The sequence below is a fragment of the Cloeon dipterum genome, chromosome 2 (assembly GCF_949628265.1).
Source record: "Cloeon dipterum chromosome 2, ieCloDipt1.1, whole genome shotgun sequence".
In the NCBI taxonomy this organism is placed as follows: domain Eukaryota; kingdom Metazoa; phylum Arthropoda; class Insecta; order Ephemeroptera; family Baetidae; genus Cloeon; species Cloeon dipterum.
In genome coordinates, this window is record NC_088787.1 from 19836292 (window position 1) to 19862523 (window position 26232).

The 26232-nt window shown below is 40.1% G+C and overlaps 2 protein-coding genes across 3 annotated transcripts; one reads left to right on the forward strand and one right to left on the reverse strand.

Moving 5' to 3' along the window:
* Positions 1-24251, forward strand: Ptp10D (Protein tyrosine phosphatase 10D). 2 transcript variants are annotated; one of them, XR_010574165.1, is made up of 24 exons: positions 1-344; positions 12866-13115; positions 13174-13280; positions 14286-14451; positions 14508-14611; positions 14663-14934; positions 15405-15592; positions 15647-15750; positions 16454-16628; positions 16683-16943; positions 17003-17108; positions 17166-17326; positions 17387-17719; positions 18573-18851; positions 18945-19237; positions 19350-19466; positions 19549-19708; positions 19768-19985; positions 20194-20389; positions 20443-20608; positions 20876-21389; positions 21844-22228; positions 22828-22952; positions 23687-24251. XR_010574165.1 is itself a non-coding variant. In XM_065477042.1 (23 exons), exons 1-23 carry the CDS (start codon positions 294-296, stop codon positions 23716-23718), a joined length of 4638 nt encoding a protein of 1545 aa, XP_065333114.1. In that variant the 5' UTR covers positions 1-293; the 3' UTR covers positions 23719-24251. The 2 variants fall into 2 exon arrangements, 1 of the variants encoding a protein (XP_065333114.1); XM_065477042.1 differs by lacking the exon at positions 22828-22952.
* On the reverse strand, positions 23812-24879 carry LOC135935012 (uncharacterized). The gene is made up of 4 exons (XM_065477046.1): positions 24748-24879; positions 24660-24687; positions 24488-24606; positions 23812-24429 (listed from the first exon to the last, which is right to left on the reverse strand). Exons 1-4 carry the CDS (start codon positions 24859-24861, stop codon positions 24331-24333), a joined length of 360 nt encoding a protein of 119 aa, XP_065333118.1. The 5' UTR covers positions 24862-24879; the 3' UTR covers positions 23812-24330.
* Positions 24880-26232: the final 1353 nt, after the last annotated feature.

A 26232-nucleotide genomic window follows, 5' to 3' on the forward strand; every position in this document is an offset into this window, starting at 1 on the left:
TCTCTGGCAGTGGTGTGAACGTGTATGCCTGCCTCTATTTTTCGTTTAGTGCTACTCCCCTCGAGCCGCTGTCAATCGTCGAATCGTAGCCAACGCGTCTCGTCTCATTCAGTCATTCAGTCATGTGGTGAGACTGTCCGCAAGCGAACTGCACCTCTTGCGTTAAGCCGAATCGAGTCGAGTGCAAGCCATAGTTGGTGTCCGGTATCGGACAGCGGTAGTGTCCAGCTGTGAAAAATGATCACGAGAAGAGCCTTATAGTCTCGCTTCATTGTCAGCTTCAAGGACGCAGGATGCGCGCTTCATCGTGCTGCATTTTTTGGACCCTGGCTGCCCTGACGCAGGTGAATATTTTTCATTCTCTCTCCTTCATCGTCGTTGAAATTGAGGACATTGCAGCGTAACTGCGAATAGTGAAATGCTCGCGGGGGACGAGTTTTTTCGGAGCAAAAGCCGGCCAGAGAAAGTTCAAGCGTGCATGAATATGAAGTTAAATCTCATTGATGTTAATTACTCATATATACGTAGTTTTGTTTGCTCCGACGAATTAGTCCGCACCAAACGCTTAATTAGCACTGACCCTCTTCTTTTCGGTTCGTTGCCCCTGATAATGGGCATGCTTGTGTGAACCTGCGCCAAGTGTTTTGACGCGAAAAACCTTGGAAAGCCGTGAATCTCACGACGACTTCCTTCACAATTAATGCCTCTACATCGAAATCTGGGAGCAGTGCCGCTGCTTTTAGTTGCAAAGTCGGCAATTTGGACAAGGCCGCTGGTGTCTTTTACTCAGCACAAAACCAACAACTAGAAATTCCGCTAACTAAACGTAAAAGTTTCAAAATACTGATTTTTGTAAAAATTTTCGTGAAGTTTTTTACCATTTTATTTTCGAAGAGTTTTTGTTGGGAAAAGAAAACAAAATCGGATTGAATGTTAAGATCAGGACAGGATTTCGAGTGAAAAATCTTATTAGGTGACTTAAAATCCTTAAGTGAGTGAAATTTTAATGTCCTTTGCAAACTATATCATAATATAAATTTTGTCAGATATGTAGTAAGAACTGGGTTTGGGTTTTAACTGCATTATATTGCGAAAGAAAATTTATGTGAACATTAAACGAATGAAGCGGTTTTGAATGTTTTCCCGAATGAAATTTACGTGATATTTGCCAGTATCAAGCTTTATCAAACGTAACCGTAAACTACAATTTTTTAAATGAGTGTTTATATCTCTAAACAAGTCATAAAACAATTTGTCTGGAAGGAGCACAATAAATATAAACTTTTACTGATTACGGAACAATTAAATTTCATCTGTTGACTAGTGTTTGATTACTGGTGATAAGAAAAGGAATCTGTTTCAATGCGCGATCTGATTAGATTGTGAACGCGGAGGAGGTGTGCCCTGTGCGAAAACGCTTCCTCATTGCTCCACTTTCTCCGCAGATAAGCAAAATTACACCTGATGATAAGCGACGCGTGGAAAACGCAGTGTAAATGGTTTGAAAACCACCGAAGCGAGCAAGCAATACATGAAAATAAATAATGACCATTCTCACTTGAATCAAAGCCAGATCACAAGTTGCATTCGCACGCCAGTGAGTTGTGACAAAAAATTAAACTCATTCCTCGTGCGAAAGACGCGTTATTTTTTATACCATATAGATAAGTAGAATCAACGTTGGTTTAGGGGTTGAAGCAAGTGTCTTGGTCGAAAACCAAATTGTAATTTACGTGTCGGGAAGGAACGTTTTTAATTTAGTAGGATTTTTTAAAATTACTACGCACTGTACTTCGACTCCGACAGTCGAGTGTGATTTTAGACTTAAAATAATTGGAAGAACAGAGTTTCATTCAAAAGTCAAGTTGCTAATTTAAAAATAACTATTTCTGGAGTCAGAATTCCTGCTTCCCTTCAGGATTAACTCTTGAAATTGAACCTGGACAGCGTTTTGATGATACAGACAAGTAGGAAGAATACTGGAGTCGTTCCCTCGGCTCAACAAAATAAATAATGTGGTCTAGAGAGCTGGCAGTGGAACAATTGGAAACCGCTTTCGGCTTACGAGGCGAACCCTAATTTATTATCGGGGCGGGAGAGGAGGAGAGTAAAAAACGAGCTGCGGGGTGTTGAAAATAAATAAGTTTTCTCACGCATTCCGAGCAGCAGAACTGACACCACTCGAGTGGCGATCCAATCCAAATATGCATAAAGCGTGTGTTGAGCAACGCAATTTACTTGCCGCTTCATGCAGCTTGTCTGTCTTTTTCATTCGAACGACCGCGCCGAGTGCGAGAATCAAACGAGGAAATTGCGTGCACGTGCGCGGAGGTCGAGAAACTCCTCTCTCTGACGTTATCCTACGATTTTTAGGCAAATTCAGATGAATGATTTTGCCTTGGTCTAAGCATTTTTTTTTCAGAATTTGCTTGATTTTCGTTCGACGAAAACAATATCTTTTAGTAAATAATACTTGGTTATTTAAGACATAAGAAATCACTAATTATTAGTATTACTATCCTGAAGCCACTGAACCAAGTTTTAAATCAAGATTTTCCACTTCTGAAACAAAAAATATGTTTTTAAAAAAACAGCAAACTCGGAAGTTTTAATTTTACAGTGGCAACATGAGTTGCAGAATGAAGAAATCTTTTAAGCCTACAAATGAATGAAAAACAAACAATTTGCTTCAGAGATGTTTACAAGAATTTAAAAATTCTTATTCTAGAGTGTAAACAAATAAAAAGTTTCAGCAGAAAATTTAGTTCCCAACGAAATGAATTTGTTTCGCTCTTTCAAAACACGAGAAAACATTTTTAAATTCAAATAACTCACTTTCCAGTTAGCAACGATCATGGAAAACATGATCAGGTCACGAAATTTTTTTCGCGTGACGAATAATAATTTGATGTTATTTGTTTTGAGTTCGGTCGGGCCGACACTCAGTGTGTTATAACTGTTAGCAGGCAAGCTGCACGGCCGGTGCGGCCGGCGCGTGAACAGTTATTACAACAACAATAACACCGAGTGAGCCTTCTTCTCCGATTTCCATCCGCCGTTTTTCGAACCAGATTCGCACGATCGTTTTCGGCGCCGCAGCAAAATGCGGCGGGGAGGCAAGAAAAGGGCCCTCTCGTGCAGTCCTCTTGACCTTGGGACGCGGCTTTTTCACTCCTCCAGCAGCACTCTTTTTATCTTTTTCTCGTCTCCTTACCTGGCTCCCCCTCCCCCACTCCTGACGATCTGCCTTATAAGGTCGACGGAATCGTTGCGCGGCAACGGGCAGGCAGCATCCGTTTATAGCGCCAGCCTTGCTGCTCGCCTCATCCCTCCAATCGAAGCAATTCTGATTTTGCAAAATTGCTTTTAAACAATTTGTTAATATTAATTCTTAATGTAGAAAATCGATTTTTTTTATTTACCTGGAAAACTGTCTATCCTTTTAGAAGTTACTGTTTTTAAAAATGTAGAAAGAGAATATTTGAGTTTTGCTGTTTTTGTGAAGCAATCTTGAAAAATGATGAAATAAAAACGTTGACATGCTAATTACTAAAGAAACCCTTGCTAGATAAAACAAAAAGAAAACAAAAAACAATTCTACTCAAAATCAACTTCAGAACATTCGGAAATTAATCGTAGTTGCATCTGAGAAAATTTAATTGGACCTATTAATTCCAAACCTCGACGAAAAAGGGTTGCTCAATATTTTGGAACTGGATTCCTTCCAACGTAGAAAAGTAAAAAAACAGAAATATACTTTTTGATAAAATTAAATTGACGAAATTACTCAATCGCTGCACGGAATATCTAATGTTTTTCGATTTTTGATAACGAGTGTCGGTCAAGGACGTTCATTAAGTGCATCGTTTTGATTTAGTTAACAACTATTTATCCGAGGTCATCCTTGGTCGCAATCTGCTACACCCCGGAAAATCATTGTTACCGATTCATGAAATAATCCTAATATTAGTATAGAGTTAAAACCGAAATAAGAATTAACAGACATAGAAGTGGTAAAATTTCAGATTTTTCCAAGTATCTTAAAAATTCAACGGCTTGTAAGTGATTTTTTTCGCTTGATTTAGATTCCTCGCGTTGCGATCTTATATCCAACAGTGTGAGAATCATGTATGTAGGGTAACCAAATTATATTTTCTGTTTTGGATGTGGTATATATTATATACTTCCTGGCAGAATAAATCATGATTTTCAACAGGGATTGTAACTTAATGAGCATGCAAACTTTGGAGCCGATCGAGTTCTTTAGTTTAAATTAAAATAAAGGCATCCTGGGAATTTTGTTTCCCAATTTTCGAGGCATATTTTATGTAAAAGTAAGAATTATTTGCCAGAAGTTTTCAGTACTGATCCACTTTAATAATGTCTCACTCTCATTGTCAGTCGCAAGGATAGTATTATTGACCATACTATATCCTTACTCACAATCAGTTGGTAACAGATTGCATTTTTAACAGTCATCACGCACAAATTTAGCAGAAATGGTGAAACCAAGAATCACACTCCACGAAAGTGTCGGTTCGTGCGTCTAATAAATCGCGAGCGGCACACTTCTCGGGAGTGAATTCGAGATTCGCACGCGCTGCAATTGGATTATTCAGTTATCAGCGTGTCGACGAGATGTAAGTAGACGGATTAATTTTATGCGAGAGAGTTAGTTGCGCGAGAATATATCTCGTTACGGCAGAACGACTTTTGCTGCACAGAGGCACTTGTGCGAGTTTTCGAGTGTGCGATTTGTGCAGCGCAGCTCTTGTAAGGTTTGTTCCCGCGTCCGTCGAGAGCAGAGGAAGCAAGGTTACTGTGTTAGTGGCTCATCAATTTTATGATAACGCCGGGCGTGTTTCACTTCGAATGCGGGCCAATTGCGAAACTCGATCGGAAATGAATCAGTTTGTCCGTGCGCACTGCAGCAAAATCATTGTTCCCTTTCAATCGTTGGATCAATTGTCGGTGTCGGTCGGCCTCGCAATGGACAAAGAACAAACTCTAAAATAAAAATTTTTAAAATATAATTTAGATTATTAGCATAATTTTTAACATGATAAATATTTAATTAAAATCTCCAGTTTGCATGAGACTTCTTTTTATAAAAAATTTGTAATTTTATTTTCCTATTAAAAACAAAAATGTGACCTGATAATTTTCTACTCGTTGATATACAAAGAATTCTAATCTTTCATTCATTACTACATTAGTTCATCATGTCGTTTACTGTTCATTGAATATACAAACCAAAACAAGACTTGGATTGGAAAAAGTAACAAAAAAATAGACAACTTTTGTGTGTAATCTTGAGTTTTTGAAGAATAAAATCAAAAAACAAAATCTTTTATGTTTTTTTTTTAAAACAGTTAACTGTCAATTTTCCGATTCAGTGAGTGGCGAACAAGGAGATCTTCATGACGGGCGACGAAAACGAATCACTCGAAACGAGTTTCGATTGTCATTCTGAGGCTGGGAAATTCCCGAATGACTTTTGAACGAAAAGCGCACAGCATGATGCTGTGGTGGTGATTGTGCATCTAAATGTGTGTCATTCTCTTTCTCTCTGCATCTCCTTTCCTCTCGCGGCAATAAAACTGCTCTTTTCCGCGCCATGCAATTAATCTTGCGCGTTTCGAGCGCAATTATACAACTATCGGACATGAATAATCAATCTATCGCACCGGCCGCGCGGAAGGAGTGGCCGCGGACACACCGACGCGTGATTGTTCGTCCCACGCTATCCTCGTCGGTATTCTAACAGTTTAATTGCGCGTTTCATCCTTTCGAAAAGCGTTTTACCGCTGCGAAGGTAAACGATTCTGTGCTGGTTTAAAAATCTAACTCGCTGAATTTACAGAAAAGATATGCTTTTTATCAATACAAATGCAGCCAAATCAGTTGACTTTGCCCAGCTACTAAAATGTATGCAAAATAATCTTGTCAACACAAAAAAGCGTTGCAAAAATATAAAAAAATATTAATTTAAGGAAAAGACAAGTCATTTTTTAACTTTCACTCTATATATGTGTCTCGAGCTCTTTAAAATCACGAGGCAACTGCTTCCAGTCTTACCATTAAAAGTTGCCGAAAAATATTTACTACTCATTGATTCTGTTACAGGATTAAATTTAATGTCTTGTACCAAATTGGTGCGCTTGAATAGTGAAAAAATTACCTTTAATATTTAAATTCGACAAAATTGATTTCTAAATTTTCGCAGATCTAACCTTCCGTAATTTAAAGAAATCCCCCTAAACAAATTGACAGCTTCCCAAACAGTTATTATATTATATTAGTTTATTTTAAATAATATTTACTATTAATCTCTCATTGCAAGGCACATTAAAATTATATGTTGTTGATAATTAGCTCCCATAAAACTTCCTGCTATATTTTATAATACGATCAACGTGTTGTTACTCATCAAAATTTCTGCGCAGACACACAAAAACAGCTTTGAATCAGCAGCTGCTTTTCTGACATCATCGCTCCTTCTTGGAGCAAGTGGGGTCACTGTCGCAATTCTCACGATTAAAATTTCATTTTAAATCTTTCAGCACCGCTCGTTTTCCTCTTTTGGATTTAATTCCAGAGAAAGAACAATCGTACCTTGGCATCCGTGTCGCAGTTGAAAGGTCAATCTAAAAAAGCCGAAAGTCTTCTTTCTCACCGAGGTAATCTGCGCAATTTTCGAGCAGCTCTGGTCAATTTGGCCGCGCGAGGAAAGCTACGAGTGTGTGTCGCAAATATCCATTCCACAGCAATGTTTGGCCGCCGGCGTCGACGTTTGTAATTACATAATATATGCTCTGCCTCTGCACGTCGGCTCCTTTGGCTTCAAGCAAGCGAAACGACAGAAACGAAATTTCGCTCCAGCGATTCTTCGTCTTTGTAAAGAAAATTTTTCGGCGTCGCGTGCATGTTTACCTTTCACCTGCCTTGCAGTGATTTTCGTGTCATTTCTCCATCAATTAAGGTGGCTGCGGCGGCGACACACAGCCTTCAAGACGTCGAAACGTGTGGCTTTTGATTGTTCACAATAAATTGACCGACTTGTTCCACTCTGACGAATCTTTAGTGTGCAGACGCTGGAGGCCAAAACGTATATTCTTTATACTGGAATTTGGTGTTCTCCAAACCTTGGATGGAACTCTTTAAATTTGGCTATCTTTGACAAAAACATGTTTGAGCTAATTTCTAAACAAACTATAATTTATATTCGCAACTATCTGACTCTATACAGGCAAATAGAAAATTCCCAATTCCATCTACGGATGTTTCTCTAAATTGGTCATTTATAATTGGTCCAAGCGTAATTCTAGGTAAAACTGCAATGTCATCTTCAATTTATTAAGCGCTGAAAGGGAAATTTTGTCTGCAAAGGCCGACATAACATAATTTTGATTATTTTAGTCCAAGTTCTTCGTCTCGTCGGGGTCGTTTCCGCAGCCGCTCGTCGTTGATTTCCGGCGATTGTCTCTTGATATAGGCGCAACAATATTTTTTATGCCTCGCCGCAACTTGGCCGTGAATTCGCACAAATCGTGGCCAAAAACCAGAGCTGCCGCGTTCAGCGCAGAGTAGAAATTCGCCTTTGATTCTTCCTCCGGCCGAGTGTGTATTTTTTTATTCCGATTGGCCGTAACGCGTTTTCGACTTTCACTCGCGGCTCACAACTCGATCACGCGCCAACTTTCATTGTCCGCGTACAAACTCCCAAAAAACCTGGCCACCAGTTGTCAATCAACTGAAAACCGGAAATTTTAGAAACTTAAATTTAAAAAAAATCGATTTATCTTCCAGTCCAGGAACTGTTTCTTTCGCACGCGAACGTCTAGGCAGATTTGTTGATTTCAGATGGCGTTTGGCCAAAGTTTGAGTTGGTTTTCCTCATCCGCTGTTTTGTTTAGATTTTTCTACCGCCTTGGCACCCGACTCAGCAGTCCGACGAAGCAAGCGAGAGGATAAAAGAAATAAATGCCGCTTGTCTTTCAAAGTAAATCATTATTTGCTGTAAGACACACGTCACACACCATGCTCCCCCTTCGCTTCTGGAGTATAGACGCCCAACAGAGGCGCGACGGTCGTTAGAACAAATAAATGCACTCAAAATTAATAATCCTCACCATGAGATTGAGTATTAGGATCTCAGTTGAGACTGAAAATTGAGATCGGTTATGGGATGGGCTTTGATCTAATGGCGAGCTTTAAATTTTTATGATGAACCCAATCTGAGTGTAGAGCTATATACACATAAAACTTTCGAAATATTATTTGATTTCCCGGAAACCTTGATATCGGTTTGTGGACTACGATCTCACGGCGGTACAAAATTTTTAATCTCAGCTGAAGATCCGATTTTTTATTCAATCGTGAGTTATATTTTGATTGTATGCAAAATTATGCGTATTTCTAATGAAAAAACTAATTTATTAAAACATTATTCGTGTTGAATTTCGACGTGCGTGCCGGGGGCCGTTATCGACGCTCGGGCGGAATTAGAAAGTCACTCGCTGCGTACTTTATTTCGAATTTTCATCTCTCGTGCAATCAGCGCGTCGATTGTGCCCTATGAGCAACGTAATCAGCAAGCAGCTCGAATTATGATTGTTGTCGGTTGGGTGTTGCGCCACGCCGCACCGATCGAGTGTGAAACACGGCCTGCTGCGATCACCAGAGTAAAAATAGAGCAATGGCAGGATCGAATTTCGCCTCGCGCGTGCAATTATTCTCGCGCAATTGCGTTTATTGCTCTTTTCCAGCGCGATGTTAAAGAAATTTTAATTGCCACTGCACGCAAATGCTCGTAATTTGGCCAAAAACGCAGACAATTGCGGTGAAACCGCGCGGCTGAGGACCTCCGAATTATAACGTGTTGCCAATTGAATTTTACCACCGGGAAGCACGGCTCCTGCAATTAAGTTTGTGAAACGCTACATTCCTGCAAAATAAATAAATCTTTAAGATATCTAAGTAAGATTTTGCATTTTTTAAGAGAGACTTAAAGTAGAGCTTTACAGGCCAGCAATTAAGAACAATTTGTATTGTTGACAATAGCAAGTAGCACATAGTTCTTTGAGTTTATTAATTGTGAAATTTAGCAACAGTTTGTCTTTATGCGCGATAGTCAAATCATGACCGGGGAACAGCTAAATTTTGGTTTTGGAAAATATCTCGAAAAATTAAACAGTTTGTAAATGATAATGAGCTAAATTTCACCTCTCGCGAAATAAATCATGATTTCCGATAAGTAGACAGTGCTCACCGCTAGATTAGCATGAAACTTTTGAGCTAATTTTCACAAATATTTACACAGCGCAACCTTGGATAAATTTAGCTCTTTCATAATTTTTAGATAGTATTTCAAACTAAGGTAAAAAGGGGTTTCACAAATTTTCTGTAAAGCTTTACTTTAAACAATTATTTCCTGATTAAAAATTAAACAAACAAATCTTATTAAAAATATTTATCTTGCTGATACAACGATGACAACATTTGTTAAGGTTTAAAAAAAGGTAATATTCAATAAGTTAGTTTGGAAATCATTTCCAGCCGAGGGGGTTCTCATTCTCACATTCAATTGGGTCTAAAAAAATGTCTTAATACGCGCCGCTTTCTACCCGTCAGTGGAAAAAGGCAACCTTGTTGAACTATTGCTGCGTTTTGAGGTGGCAAAATTCACACAAGAACATGTTTTTGCGGTTTTCCAACTCGATTTCACTCGCTCTCATCGAGCAAATGAAATGAAGTCATCGCACTCGACGTAAAACATTTATTTTTCAACCCTAGAGGACAATCGCCCGTTTTTGCCCCGCGTACGTCAGCACTTACGCAAGGCCCCCTTTTTCTTTCATTATTTCACATCCAATTCTCAGGCCACGGAACCAAACACGTGTCTATTTTCCACTTTTTTCCCTCGCCACTTTTTGTTTCTCTTCACAGACGTCAGCGAAGTATGAACAATAATTTTTGTCGTCATGCCGGGCTCATACTAGAATTCAGGCAATTATTCGTCTTCTTTAATCTAAAAGTTGTATATCAATAAATAAATGTCAGTCGTATTGTTTTAGTTTTTTTTAACAAATATTCCTCTTGCATTTTCCACTGATGAGATGGTTTATTTTGTCTTGCTTTGCATTTAAAAAACATTATTATCTCTTGTTTATTTTTCTTGACCTTTGCTGTATGCACGCCTCGGAAATTGAAGTTGTTCCTGGAATAATTGTTGCATCTACCGCGCAGAGATAATCTCTGAAAGTCACATTTTCTCATGAGTATACAAAACTCGCTTATTCATCATTACGTGTTTTTTGCAGCTCTCGAGATTTTATTTTCTTGCCTGAGCGTTGGTTGGTTTGTACCTGAGAGCTGGGCGAGTTGTGGCTCGGCGTCCCAGTTTGCCGTTCATTATTATTTAGCGCAGCGGCGGCCTGCACCAACGAGAAGAAAAAGAGAAAGAAAAGTTTCGTGCCTTGCACAGTGAAGTCACGTCCAGTTATAAATTTCCAAATGCACGACTCGTCCGTTTGTCCGCGTCCATTTGTGTGCCGACTGACGCGCGAAACTGAGTAAGCGGAAAATTCAGAGCACAGTTAATAGTTGTGCCGTGAATGCGTAAAAACTTTTGTGTATAATTTGTGAGAATTAACAGTTTCCTGTTCTTATTTAATTACCAGAAATAAATGTTTGGGACGTTGACTCTGAATTTTTTTAAATAAAAAACCATTTCAAATGATACAAATGCAGAGTGCGTTCGCGTGGTTAGCAACAGGTAGATTTAAAGTCTTTCGATTGTACGTGCGATTCCCGACCACCCGTCGCATGCAAATGAAAACAAAGAGGAAAAAATCATGGATCCGCCTGCCGTGCGCCGGGCCAATAATGAACCCTCTCTTTGTTCCATCGCGCTTTGTTCGCGTGGGTGGGTGCGTGCACAGCCGAGAGGAATGCCCCAGCCTGCTCTTTAATTGTGCATCCTCTCGCTCGACATGGCGAAAAAAAAATGCAAATTGTAATTGTGCCGCGTCGTCCATGCCAATCAGTACCGACCGGACGTGGAAGGACGAATCGGGCTGATCTCTCCGCGCGAAAGTGAACCCCGCGATGATGAAATCGATTCTGAGTTTTTTTTACTAGTGCATAAAATAGTTAGGAGTTTTTTATTTATAAAATAATTTCCCCTTTTAATAATCATAGTACCTAGCAGTTCATTAAAGCAAATTTGATATTTGATGTCACGAAAATATATTTCAAAACAAAATTAATTTAGATTGCGAAGCAAATTGAAAATATTCATGTAAATACTAAGAAATATTTGAAAAAGTAAATATTTGTCAAGTTTTCTTTGCTGAAATTATGTTTCAATAAATAAATACAAATTGAAATTCCTTTCTGATCAATTATTTTTTTATATTGCCAGTAGATGAAAATAAGGGCTGTAAATTTTAGATTTAATTTTGGTTAATTTTTCCCTTGTTAACCTGTTGCTCAATCATTTCAAAATAATTTTATAGGTAGAAAATAATTTATAAAAGTTGATTTTAGTCAAATAAATCATAGTAACATAAAAAAGTAGCTTTTTATTGGTTAATTTTTCAATGTGTTTAGTAAAAAATAAAAATTAATGCTTGGTTTTTGCATCAATACCTAAATAAAAATTAATTTACACCTTTCTAACGCATTCACAAATTTGAGGATCATCTCCAAGTGATGCAATGTTGTAATCGATCGTCGTGTCGCATCTAGCATGAGTCGTTGCGTGTAAACAAACGCGCGTGCGACCCCGTGTCTCATCATCTCGGTCGGCGAGGCTAATTTTAATACTTCGCGGATGAAGCAAGGGAGAAAAAGTCGCGCCCCACGATGTGTCAAAACAGTTAATATCCGGCAGAAATTCGCGCGCGCGTCCGTTTTCCCTGCGCTTCCTGGTTTGCGACTAAATTTAGAGGCGCCCGCCTCTAGCGAGCATGTTGTCCAGATAGAGAATTCGCTCTGTCACTTGAGCCCAAACAATCCGTCCAGTCGTTCTGAATTCCAAACCAACAGATCATCCGAAAGAAAGATAAATTCAACATGGTCATTAAAAAACGTTGGACTAATTATTAATCGCCCTGGTTCATTTATTTAAATATTGAAGGCTAAAGGTGTCAAAATAAAAAAAATTGAGATGATTTTAATTTTACAGATTTCTAACCCAAATCAACATCTTTTAAAAAATAGTAATATTCCAGGTTTCTCTCTTCAACAAGTTCCAGTTTTTCCCTATAATTCTTGCAGTGTCAGCATGTTTTCTTCGTAAATTTAGTAGAGTAAATTTCAGCTGTTAAAATTTAACAATTCCCGCTTGGTGCTGAGTGAGAGAGCCAGCTTGTTTTCCCTTCGAATCGCTTTGAATTCGAGATTAGTGGGTTGCGAAATGTGTGTTCTGAGAAAACGCCACCCCGTCTTGGCGCCGTAAAAATACACTTGAGCCGCTATTCAAAGTGATGACTAACAAGTGAATAAATCGGACGTCTCTTTTCGCACAAACACTGCCGTCAGAGCGACCAACTTGCTGCCAGACGCACTGGCTGCCGCGAAATTAGGTTCTTGAACAATAGATTTAATTTTATGCCTACAGAGACGCCAAGCAAAAGGTCTGGAAAATTAGACCTTTTCACGCCTAGAATGCATTGGAGCGTTTAAATGATTAAAAAAAATGCCAATCAATTAGAAATAAAACAAAGATTACAAGATTGAATCACTAAATTTAAAATAAAAAGGGCTCATTTTAAATTTATCTAATTTTTCATATTCAAGTCTAAGCTTTTGTACGCAACCGGATTTGTTTAACATTTCCATTTTTCCTTTTTGCCTCTAGGTGGCCCTTTGCACAGACCTGGTGATCCAGATTCCGGGCAATCCAAGCTCGGAGGGCGGCATCTACCGTCTGGACTACGACCCCCCGCGGGGGCTGCCCCCTACGAACGCGACCTTCTCCTCAAAGGACATCCGCAACGACACGATCGCCTTCAAGAACGGCTTGCCTGGCACGCGTTACTCGTTCAAACTCTACTACACCAACTCCACCTTCAACGACCTGCTGACCTGGCGCGCGTCCATCACCACGCGTAATTAACCCCTTGCATGACTCTTAATATGAAACCGTGAACGTGACTTGCGTTTCAGCGCCCGACCCGCCGTCCAATTTGTCGGTCACAGTCGTCAGCGGTGACACGGCCAAGATCAACTGGAGCCCGCCCAAGCAAGGCGGATACTCGGGCTACAAATTAAAGGTCAGTCGAATCGAGCAAGTGGACCACGTCCAATCTACACTTTAAATTCAATTCAAACTTTTAATTGAGCCCACTTGCCTGCCGTCAAATTGCTCTGGAGACGTATTTTTATTACAATTTAACTCTTCTAATTCGTTTTTCAGCTGGTTTTGACCCTCGAGAAAAAACAGTTAAAATTTAATAGTGTTTTTTACTGTAGGGAGTTTGCGTACGCTTCATATCTTAAATTCGCTTATTTGCTGACAAAAATACGGTCCAAAATGTTTTTCAGATGTTTTGCACTCTTATAGAAGTGTGTTTCACATAAATTCCAATTAAATTGTAGCATTCTATTTCCTCCATGAGAAACCCTTAAACTTAAATAAACATCAAATTTAGTAAAAGAAGCACTCCAGAATTGTTGTTCAGCTGATTAGTGTTTTTATTTTGCGATGGGTTCTTTTTTAAATAAATCAATCAATGTTGATAAATAAATGGCATTGTAAGGAGCAAATTATTGTTTTATCCCACCTTCCAAGCTCCAGATTTTTTACTCTAGCGCACTTTAAGAAGCTAAAGTTAAATTAAATTTTTTCTCCAGACTTGTGACAGAAAAGAAAATATTTGTTCACTCCTGAGCTTTTGACCTGAAATTTTTTAAGTGTGGAAAAAACTTGACGTATTTGCTCTATTTTGCTGGTATAAATGGGACTGACTTGCGAACCCTGATTTTAACAGAGAGGACATTATAATTATTTAATTCACCAACCCTGGTATTAGTGGTATTTTATCTGACAGTGTGTTTTACAAGTATGATCTTCTTCAAGTGCCTCTCAAGCCTAGCATGGTAAAAAGCTCTTTGGCCTTGATGCATTGCAAAACTGCATAAAATCCTTTTAGATATTAAGAGCCAATTCTGAAAAATCTGATTGTGCTCAAAACAAAATTTTCTCTTTAAAGCTAGAGCAAATTTAAACCTTAGTTTTGGTCTGCAAGTGGAAGTTTAACAAATTTGTCTTGGAACAGGTTGTTCCTTTGCCAGAAATCGGAAACAGCGCCCAGACTTATGACAGCAGCGTGTCACCGTTCGTTCTGCAGAACCTCACTTCTGGCGCCTCTTACCAAGTGCAGCTCTTCTCAGTCTACGAGGGAAAAGAGAGCATCGCGTACACGTCTCATAACTTCACCACCAGTAAGTCCCTGTAATTCCCCTGATTCGAGATTGGAAGTTAATTAATGCTGCTGCAGAGCCGAACACGCCCGGAAAGTTCATAGTCTGGTTCAGGAATGAGACGACCCTGCTCGTGCTGTGGCAGCCCCCCTTCCCGCCTGGCGTTTTTGATTACTACAAGGTAACCTTTTCAACACCAACCTCGGGTACTCACCCTGGGCCTCCTTCTCAGGTCTCGATCGAGCCATCGGACGCCAGGGAGAGCGTGCTGTACGTCAAGGACGAAGGAGAGCCTCCCGGCCCTGCGCAGGCGGCATTCAAAGACCTCGTGCCCGGTCGGGCGTACAACATTTCAGTGCAGACGATGAGTGAGGGCGAGGTCTCCATCCCGACGACCGCGCAATACCGCACTGTGCCAGAGAGGCCGCTCAGCGTTACGTTTGAGGAGGGCAGCATCACCTACAACTCCTTCAGAGTCGTGTGGGAAGGGCCAAACGAAGAGACGTGAGAATATTGTTATAAAAAAATCTGAATAGGAAAATAATTTCGTTGGATTTTTTATATTTAATGATTATAGCAATAATACGAGATTTTGAAGAAATTTCCGAAAAATAATTTAAGAAACATTTAGCTGAAATAAGGTTTATAGACACAGTTCAGTGAGACAAATCGATCGGTGTTTCATTTATGACAGTCTGAGTATAACTTGAATTTTCTCTTAATTGTTTTGCCTATATGCTCTGTAGTTTTAATAATTGTTACCAGCCAAAACAAATTTTTTATATTTTCACCTGTTTTTTTTAATTGAGTCCATTTGAAAACTAGCTCAAGTTTTCCACTAGTAATAATAAATATATCATGCATTACAGAAGTTTCCTTTTGAGTTGCGAATATTAGTTAAAATCAGCAATTAGGCATTCGTCCCTTTGGTAATGAGATGGGGGCCAAATTTGCTTATCAACATGTTTCCACAGCGAGTTTGACAAGTACCAGATCTCGTTGAACGGCATGCGGCGACCAGCGCCCGTGATAAAAGGCAAAGAGTCACCGCGCATCCTTGAGTTCCGCGACGGCCTGGAGCCAGGCAAGACGTACCAGGTCAGCGTTAAGACTATGTCCGGCAAGGTTGCCAGCTGGCCCACCACGGCGAACGTCACTCTGAGTAAGAATTCTATCGCCTCTTGGCACTCGAGAAACTGACACATTTGCTCCGCAGTCCCGCTCAGCGTGATACATCTCAGCTCGAGCACCGATGAGGATACCGGTGACGTCATCATCAAGTGGACGCCAAACCCGGCCAGCCACCAAGACTCATACAAGGTAATTAATATGCCAAAAAGTGTTGGGAATGTTGGACGGTTGATTTTTTATGTGCGTCCAATTTTCATTTAGACTTCAAAGGAGAAGGAAATGTTTAATTTTATAATTCTAAGCTACACTTGAAGATTTCATACTTGCCTTTGAACATTTACCCAAAAACATAAAAGTTGCTCAATGTGGGGTTTTTCTGGTCTAATTTCTATTTTTTGAAAAATATTCAAGATATTTAATATTCCTGTTAATTTAAATAAAATCGGGGCTTTAATAATTTTAAATATATTAATCGCTTGCAGTATTCATAGAAAAATTTAATAAATTTTGTAGCAAATTTACGGCATTTTATTATTTTCGGCGCATTTCCACGATCAAATTGGTCAATTTACTGAAAAAGGGTTACTGCATGTCAATCTAATTTATAAAATATTTGAGTGTTCATTAAAAGATTTTTTTAAATTTCAAATTTTATGGAAAAAGCAAAATTGTATAATGTAATATAAATAAGGACTGAGATTCCTTTAAAAGTCTTGATCATATCTAAGACCGCCAAACCTCCAGAACTTTGTAGTAAAACCCCGTATTTCTTGATAAAAAAAATAAAGCGAGATGTTTTGGTTAAAAAAAATCAATCTGGAGGCATTTTTCCATCAAAAAAGTTGTCAAATAAATCCAAATTCCTTCTAAATCCTATCTTCGGAAATTTCAGTTAAGCTATCACGAGGTGGACACAAACAATGGCGACCGCGACACCAACAACATGATTGTGCTGGACACAAGCTCTCGGCTAGAGTCTCTCCTGCCGGGCCGCAATTACTCCATCACCGTGCACGCGATCAGCAATCAAGTCGAGAGCAACGGCACCTCAATATACCAAGCGACGAGTGAGTCTAATTCCACCTCCTTAGCTGCCTAATTAATAAATTGCTGTTTTTAAGAGCCCTCATCGCCAATCATCGAAGATTTGCGGCCCACGCACTTTGGGCTCAACATTTCCTGGAAATCAGACGTGAACTCAAAGCAGGATGAATATGAGGTGACCTACAGCCGTAACGACACAGGCCACGTCGTCAAGACCATTACTTCCACGTCTAATCTGTCGCTGACCGGACTCGAGCCAGGCGCCGGTTACCACCTGCAGGTCGTCGCTATCAGCCACGGCCTCAGGAGCGAGCCACACGTCAACTTCCAGGCCGTCTGTGAGTACAAATTTTTAGTTGCCCAAATTTCACAACCCTAATCCAATTTTCTGCCACAGATCCTCAACCACCAAGAAATTTGACGATCGAAAAGCTGACGAGTAACTCAGTTTTGGTAAAATGGCAGCCACCTGAAGATTCAATCTTCTCAGAGTACATCATCAGGTAATTCTTCAGATTAAAAGCCAGTATTTTAAGTGTTAAAAATCCGGTTATTTGCAGGCATCAAACTGACGATGGCAAGTTCTACAAGCTGCCGGCAGTAAAGGAGAACGAGACTGAAATCATAGACATGATCCCTGGAGAAAAGTACCTGATCCAGGTCAACACCGCCAGCTTTGGTGTCGAGAGCACTGATCCACCAGAGGTCACCCAGACAATCCGTAAGCATCAATATTTTAATATTTTTGTTAATCTCTAAGCTAAAATGAATTCATAATTAGAACCTAACGGGGTGTCAAACATCGAGTCTCTGATCGACTCTGTAAACGTGACTCTTGCATGGCCCAAGCCCGAGGGCCGCATCGACTTTTACTCAATCGCCTGGAAGCTAGAGGAGGAGCTGAACGACCCTGAGGAAGACGAGGACAACGATGAGGAGAGCTCAGTGCCTATAGCAGGCAGCAAGAACATTTCTACGTCAGATGTGGTCGAGAACAATGGCAAAGTCAGCGTGCTGATTGGCGAGCTTATTCCCGGCGCCAAGTACAGCTTCCTCATCTACACCACGTCACATGGACAAAACAGTGATGTCACTGAATTTGTCACCAGGACAAGTAGGTTTTTTTAAATAATTATGTCCTTTAAAACTCTCAACTACAGAGTGATTTTCTTATTAAACTTAAGTAAAAATTAATAGTGTTCTGGTAATGATGGTTTGGATAGTTTTGATATTTGAACTATCCACCACTTTGTACTTTTTCTAATTTAAAGACGCCCATTTGATTTGAGTAAAGAAGAACAAAATTCTAGTAGAGAATTATTGGTATATATTTCTATAGTCTGTATTTTTTTAATGTTGAGTTTAAAAAAATATGGAATTGCAAATGCACATCTGAATTCCAGGGTTTAAATTATATTCTTGTAGCATTCACCTTTCCCCCTAACACCTGTTTAACTCGACCCCTCTTTGAGCCAGTGAGCGGGGATAGGAGGATTATTGTTAGCTAGGCCGTAATGGGGTCTGGGTGGCCCTTCCGACAAATAAAAGATCGATTGTTCAAATTATAAAGGGAGTGGTATGATTGCTTGAGATCGACCTTAAGTTTAGTAAGTTAACTTAAAGTAATCCATTTAAAAAGTAAACCTCCGCATTTTGACATTGTCCGTCCGACAGTGACAGAGTTCGAGGACACCGCCTTCCGACCTCGAGATCAAAGACGGATTTCTGGCTCTGGGTGCCGTAGACCGGCCAAAAGAGTTCAAGTTTAGTTAAATATCTGGAACTCCCACGAGAGAGTTCCTAAAGCTTAAACAGGACAGGCAAGTCTGGGAGCTGGCTCTTCTAGCAGCACCAGATAGTAACGCTAAAACAAATTTCAGCAAATCACTCCTATACGAGCGTTTCATTCTTATTCAGCAAATTTCTTTTGTTGGTTCCATAATAAAGAAATATAATAAAATTCACAGTGCCTTTGCTTCAAACGGAAATTGTTGTGGTGAACGACCAGCAGATCAGCGACGCTTTGACGCTGCGCTACACGAAGACACCCAAGTCGGTATCGAGATTCGACACGTATCGCTTCATGCTCTCCGACCCGAACATTCCGCTGAAGGAAAAGGCGGCCAACGACACAGAGACCAAGGTCACTTTCACTGACCTCGTGCCCGGCAGACTGTACAACATCACTGTCTGGACCGTGTCTGACGGTGTTGAGAGCCTGCCCCTCCAGCGCCAGGACAGACTTTGTGAGTAAATTCTACTCTGGTTCATAGAGCCGTTAAGTCGTTGTCAAAAATTATTCGCATTCTTCTGATTAAATTTATAATCACTTTGTTCAGATCCAAAGCCGATCACTTGGATCAACGCGTCGCGGGTTACGGACACAGAGGTGACCCTGATGTGGGACAAGCCAGACGGCGAATACAACCGCTTCGAGGTGCAGTACCTGAACCTTGATGGCGACCTGCTGCAAAACTTAACCCTGGACACTAGCATCACCCTTTCTGGCCTGAAGCCCTATCGCAACTACACCTTCACCGTGGTTGTACGCTCTGGCAGTGAGTCGTCCGCCCTGCGCCGCTCCCTGCCGGTCAGCTCTACCTTTTCCACTCAGGAGTCAGTGCCCAACAAGGCAAGTAGCGTGTAACTAGAGTTCTTCAATGACTCTACGCATAACAATTCCTTTTTACAAGTTTCATAAATTGCTCTTTGTACTAACTGATTTTTTTAATTGTGCCGCGCAGGTTGAGAGGTTTATCCCTGTACATGTGAAACCTAAGGAAATCGAGTTTGAGTGGTACCTGCCGCCAAGTGACCACAATGGCGTCATCCAGCAGTACACAATAACTTACGGCCTGGAGGTTATTCAACTTATTTTAGAATTTTTTCCTATAAGGGAAATCTTAAAAATACCCACCTTACACCTGAAAAATGTTCTTCCAGGGTTCCAAGAACACAAAGGAGGAGCACTTCCAGCCATCTGAGCTGCATGGTGTGATCCGCAATTTGATTCCCGGTAAAACGTACCTATTCAAAATCCAGGCGAAAACCAGGGTCGGCTACGGTCCTGAGGTGATCAACAAGTCCAAGACTCCTATTTTGTGTAAGTCTGATCAAACCACATATTACTTTAAATCCCGACGAGATAATTTTTCAATTCAGCGCCGCCCAAGCCTGGCAGTCAGGTGGTGCCAACAGAGGTGCGCCGCACCTCCAGCTCCATCCAAATTCGCTTCCGCAAGAACTACTTCTCCGAGGAGAATGGTGAGGTTGTTGCATACGCCATTATCGTAGCTGAAGATACAAGCAAGAACGCATCCGGCCTCGAGATGCCCAGCTGGAAGGACGTGCAGGCCTACAACTCGTGGCCGCCCTACCAGGTAAACAAACTCAAAGGAGGACTTAAAATAAAATTACACATTCTAAAATTCCAACTTGTCTCTGAATTTCACCAATTGTAGCTGAAAACAAAAAATCCACAGTCCTTTACAGGAACAAAATTCAAAACAAATTAACCCCAATTTATAACAGTCCGTGTCGCCACATTTTTTCCTTTGAATATTATATTGAAATAAAAACTACTCGCAGGTGATGGAACCGTATTTCCCGTTCCAAAACTCGACCGTTGAGGACTTCACGATCGGTTTGGACACCAATTGTGAGAGCAGGAAGGGCTACTGCAATGGCCCTCTCAAGTCTGGAACCACTTACAGTGTCAAAATCAGAGCTTTTACCGCGCCAGACAAGTTCACGGACACGCACTACAGCTTCGCCATTCAGACAGGTTTGTTTCATCACAGGTCAGTAACGATTTAAATCTAATTTTCAACGTCGCAGACAATGACAACACGGCCTGGATCGTCGGCTTCACGATTCCCGTGCTGGTACTGCTTGTTGTGTTGATGTCTGTCATGGCCGTGCGAAGGAAGAAGAATGTGTGCAACAACCTGGAGGCCAGGCACAACGACGCCATGTCGCTTCCTGACAGCGTCATGGAGACCAGGTTGGATTTTTCTCATTATTTTTTAATCAAAAGGATTCATGATGATAAGAATTTTCAGAAAGTGTTCTAGTTAACATTTGACCCTTTGAAAGCCATCAGGGTGCTGAAGAAACGCCCTGATGTGCTCAAAATTTTGTCCTTGAGTAAATTTAAGACGCAAGAGTGTCAATTTGTGGTGGTTTTTCTTGGTTATTTATCACCCTAACAAAAGTTTCAGTCTTGTACAAAAAAAAAAATAATATTTAATTTCTAATGGCGCTGTTTCAGTCGTCCCGTGAAGCTTAAGGAATTTGCGGAGCACTACCGCATCATGTCAGCCGATTCGGACTTCCGGTTCAGTGAGGAATTTGAGGAGCTGAAGCATGTGGGCCGCGAGCAGGCGTGCACGGCGGCCGACCTGCCTGTGAACCGGCCAAAGAACCGGTTCACCAACATCCTACCGTACGACCACTCGCGCTTCAAGCTGCAGCCGTTGGACGATGACGAGGACGGCAGCGACTACATAAACGCCAACTATGTGCCCGGTTACAACTCGCCGCGCGAGTTCATCGTCACGCAGGGCCCGCTGCACTCGACGCGCGACGACTTCTGGCGCACCTGTTGGGAGAGCAACAGCAAGGCCATCATCATGCTGACGCGATGTGTCGAAAAGGGCCGCGAGAAGTGCGACCACTACTGGCCCTACGACACGCAGCCTGTCTACTATGGTGATATTCAGGTCACCATCCTCAACGAGAGCCTCTACCAGGACTGGAACATTGCAGAGTTTCGCATGTGCAGGGTAAATATCTCCTTTCCTTGCTCTTCTACAATTTACTTTTGGATAAATAAATTATAAAGCCTAGTGAAAAACTCGCTTGAATTGATTGCAAAATTCTTGCTAATATTTATACTTAGAAAGTTTCGTAATCAAGTCTTTTTTGTCTTTTTTTATACACAAACATTAATGAGTCACTTGTCTAGTTTCTTTTAAACAAAATTAAATCCCTAAATTCCACTGAGCAACTCCTAGCGAAGTTTAAAGCAAAATAAGTTTGAATTTGTTTTATAAAACAAAAAATGTGTTTTTAACTTTTAAATGGCAAGGCATTAATTAAATATGAAAATCAATTCTCTTATCTTCAATGTTTGGCAGTTTTCTATCACTTGTTGCTTCGCAGTAGTATTACCTCAGAGATATTTTACCTCTACACACATAAGAGTGTTTTTGAGATGTATTTACACGTTTTGTTCAGGGTGACTCGAGCCGACTGATCAAGCACTTCCACTTCTCGACGTGGCCCGACTTCGGTGTTCCGGACCCGCCGCAGACGCTGGTGCGGTTCGTACGGGCGTTCAGGGAGCGCGTGCCGCCGGACCAGCGGCCGATTGTGGTGCACTGCAGTGCCGGCGTGGGCCGCTCGGGCACGTTCATCGCGCTCGACCGCATCCTGCAGCAAATCAAAAAGGACACCGAGGTGGACATCTTTGGCATCGTGTACGCCATGCGCAAGGAGCGCGTTTGGATGGTGCAGACGGAGCAGCAGTACATCTGCATTCACCAGTGCCTACTTGCCGTGCTCGAGGGCAAGGAGAACGACTATGGGCCCAGGGAGATCCACGAGAACGAGGGCTTTGACGGTAAAATTGCTGCTTTCTCCATGTTGTCATTTGGTTTTTCTTGGGATTTTACAGGGCATCTCTTTTTCAATTTGGCGCTTTAATTTTAATTTCTGCCGAAATATCGTAAAATAAAATTGATATAATTTTATATTTTCTAGAAAATAATAAATGATTATTTTTTTATTCAATTAGAATGAGATAAATAATATAAATTAAAAATTAATTATTAAAAAATCAGAAATTACATGGAAACGGGGTTTTAAGCTGACTGTAAATAAACAATAAATTTTTCTGTTAAAAGCTATAATAAACTAGGATTATAAAGTTCCAGCGATCATTTGATATTATTTTAAATTTTTTAATTATGAGTTTTTTTCCAAAGGGACTAAATAAATGGCAACAAATTTATTTGAGGACATGGATTTTCTGATTATAATCGGAATTGGTATTTTTTCCATATTTATTTTATATATTTGAGCCTGTTGAAAATGTGTTGCCCAATATTTTGGGTCTTGGGCGGTATCAGGTGTTGTGGTTCCCGATTGATTAACCTACCATCCTGGCGGTGACGGAATGCCCCCGCGTTTTACTGACCCTGGACTGTATTCTCACCCAAGGTAAAGGTCGGACGACTCTAGTCGCCTCGTTGGAGAAGGCAAGATGACAGCCTCCCTTTGGTGCGAACCCTGGCTCTCATTCCAACACCTTTCGCTCGATCGCTGCTGGGCTCTAGTTCTTTATGGTTGGTAACTTGGTGTAAAACTAACTTTCCCTTGCACGCTGGCTTTCATTTAAAAATTATGCACCGGCCGCCGACTAACACACTTTTTATGTAGCTATTTTACACTTTGACTTAGGGCACTTTAAAAACGTCATTTTGGTTTGGTTTTGAATTAAATATTTTAGTTTCAGGAAACAGCAGCTCAAAACAGAGGAATATACTTTCATGACGAATTGCATTATTTATTTGCAGCCTGGAATGGCCGTCATTTTAATTCTTGTAATATGTTTACAGTAAAAATATTTTTCTATTTTACCTCTCTGGAAATATTTTGATATTCGACAAAGTGCTTAAGAACAATTTTATTGAATGCAACAAATAAGGTAAATTATTTGAAAATGATACTCATTTTTGTGAATTCAAAGAAAAACATTCAAATAAACATATTCCTCCTGTCGTTTTTGTTTATTTATTTTTGTTTGTCCACTTTTATATATATTTTGAGCCCGATAAATAATGTTTTTATTTTCTCTTTGTCTGTGAAATTGCTGGAAAAATTGAGAGGAAGTAAGAAAAAGAAATTTTGAGTAACTTTTTTAATCTAATTTTTCAATCCCTGTGTACTTTTTTGCATAATTACCTGTAAATAAAACAACACGGTTACTTCTCACTCTTAATCAAAGCATGGGGGTGTCAACCCTCTTTAAGCTAATTTCACGTTTTCTTTTTTGACTTTGAACCATGTCTTGTTGCAGACGACGAGGGCATCGCCGAGTCCGGCATGTAAATATGTTATTATTGAAACGAACCCGTCAAAAAAACTCTGCGCAGCCATAAAGTAATTGTTGTATAGTGCCTAGACGACTGTTTTTGCAGCAGCTTAAGCGACGACGAATTTTTTGTTCAAGCCGGAAGGAAGATCTGTGTACATAAGACATTTTGATCCTCCTCTGCCAGGGGTTTGTCTCCAAAATATTTGCCCTGGCAGAAAGGAAGATGAACCTGCGTTTGTGTTGGACGAATAGATAGGACTTTTGGAATCGACGATCTACGCTGATATTCGAATTTTTTTCGCAGTTTATCAACGTACTGATTTGTGATATATATATATATATCTTATTGCTGGGACCTGAGCGGACGGGATCTCCTCAGGGTCTAAAACTAAATTTTTGAAAGCAGTGCCTTTCGATATATTGAACGGAAACAAACGCACCGTCCACACACGGATATTTTGTACGCATCGAATTTGATATGTGAATTCGACAATAATAATACTCGTGTAGAGTTGTGAAATAAAGCAATGCGAATATGACGAATTTATATCTTGCTTGTTTTATTTGTATACGCGTATAAGCTTCTAAAATGTACATTTGTTTGAATCATGGTCCAAGTACTAAAATCACTTGCCAATCTTCGCAAAGCCCCATCTTTTGGCGTCCAAGGGACACACGCGGAATTTAACGATCCACCTCGTGATGCAGTGAAAATGGAAGGCATGCTGGAAATTTCGAAAATTCAGACGTGTCTTATGAAAAGAAAAGGAAATATTTTCATACTTGGCAGTGACCGACGGCGACCAAGCACTTGACCCCTACCAGTTCATCCTCAGCCTCACATGAAATGCAGTAATCATTGATGTTGTTCCGGCAAATGGTGCATGTGTCGATTTTGAGCTCTACATTGATAAATCGAGGAAATTGTTACGCTATAGAATTCAAATTATTTTACCTCTAGTCCATGCAGCGATTAAATGACACTGAAAAAATATTTTGTTTCAAGCTTATTAAATTTTAAAATAATATGAGTGCCTATTTACCACACTTATTTCAAATCTTGGAGCAACGCCTGAGACACAATTCTGGATATCAGCTTCTTTTGCATCAACTTGCCATTTCCGGTCAGTAATTCTTTCTTTTATGCTTGTGTCCATTTCGTGGCTTCGGCTCAACTGATGATCAGGTAGAATAAAAAGGCAACAGGCTAAAGTCTCTATGAGAATCTGTTCTATGTTAGGAATGGCAAAAAATTTGGGATATAAATTTATATCCTCTCCTGCACCACCATGCAACTATAGTATTCGGCTTGCAGCTTGTTCGCTTTATATATTTAACAAGATCTGTAAAATGAACTCTACAAAAATAACAAGAAAAAAAATGGGAAATTTTGTCTTTATAGTCATGAAAACTGCATTCATTTTTATTGCATAATATAAGACGAGTTAGAGGATTTAATGGAGCTGTCAAAAGACACAGAAAAACAAGAAAAGCATTCTTCCGAAAGGGGAAATACAATGACCGATTTGAATTCTCCGCGCGCGAAAATTATCGAGAAATTTAATATAATATATCGAAAAGTTTGAATATTTATTTAAATTATGCTCTCTTATAAGTGTTGGATTTGTTCTCTTGACTAAAACGTTGATTTAAAATTGAAACGTTTAAAAAAAATATAATAGCTGCAAATTTTTAATTTCTATATTCTTCTCAATCAAAAATTAAGGAATTTTTCTTAATTTTTTTATTTGTGTTCATATGAACTTCATATTCGTTTATTTATTCATAGATTAACTATTTCAAACAAAAAATACTACATAAAATTACCTAAGATTCCTCTTTGGCAATTAAAAATACCATTAGGAAATTTTCAACAGGTGCGGTAGCTATTATATGTATTTATTTATAATTCTTAATAATTAATCAATCTCTGGGGATGCTCTTTGATGACGTGCGCAGGACCCAGACATAATCTATATACGGCACCAACACCAACCCTGTGCCCTTCGTCGATATCACGCAGTTCAAGGCCGTCACTGACCCTGAGGTTTGGAATCGGTGCTGGCTGATTTCTACATACATGATTTAAAAATTCTCCGTGGATCAAAAATAATATTTTAATAATTAAAATTAATAATCAAACTAACTTTAAGACAAAATTATTAAATAAATGTTGAAGATTTCAACCAATTTAGTTGTTTTTTGCTCTTTTTATCTCTGTCCTCTCGGACCGGGAAGGGCGCGCACTGCACTAGTACGAATGCTGAAACCCGGGTCCCAACAACACCGCGAACGGATAACATGGGCGCACCATTCAGGCCGCACAGGGACCCAGCCCACTGAGCCCACTGAAGGGCCACTTGCCTCCGCACCGAGGACTGCATTGAAACGCTAGACATTCGTCCCGTGAAGCCAAATCACGCATGCTGGAAAGGTGCAAACCAGCAAGTAGCGAGTCGGCGCTAGAGAGGGGACCAGGGACAAGAATCACGGGATTTCCGTCCCGTCCCTGAGGGGACGAATTTTTT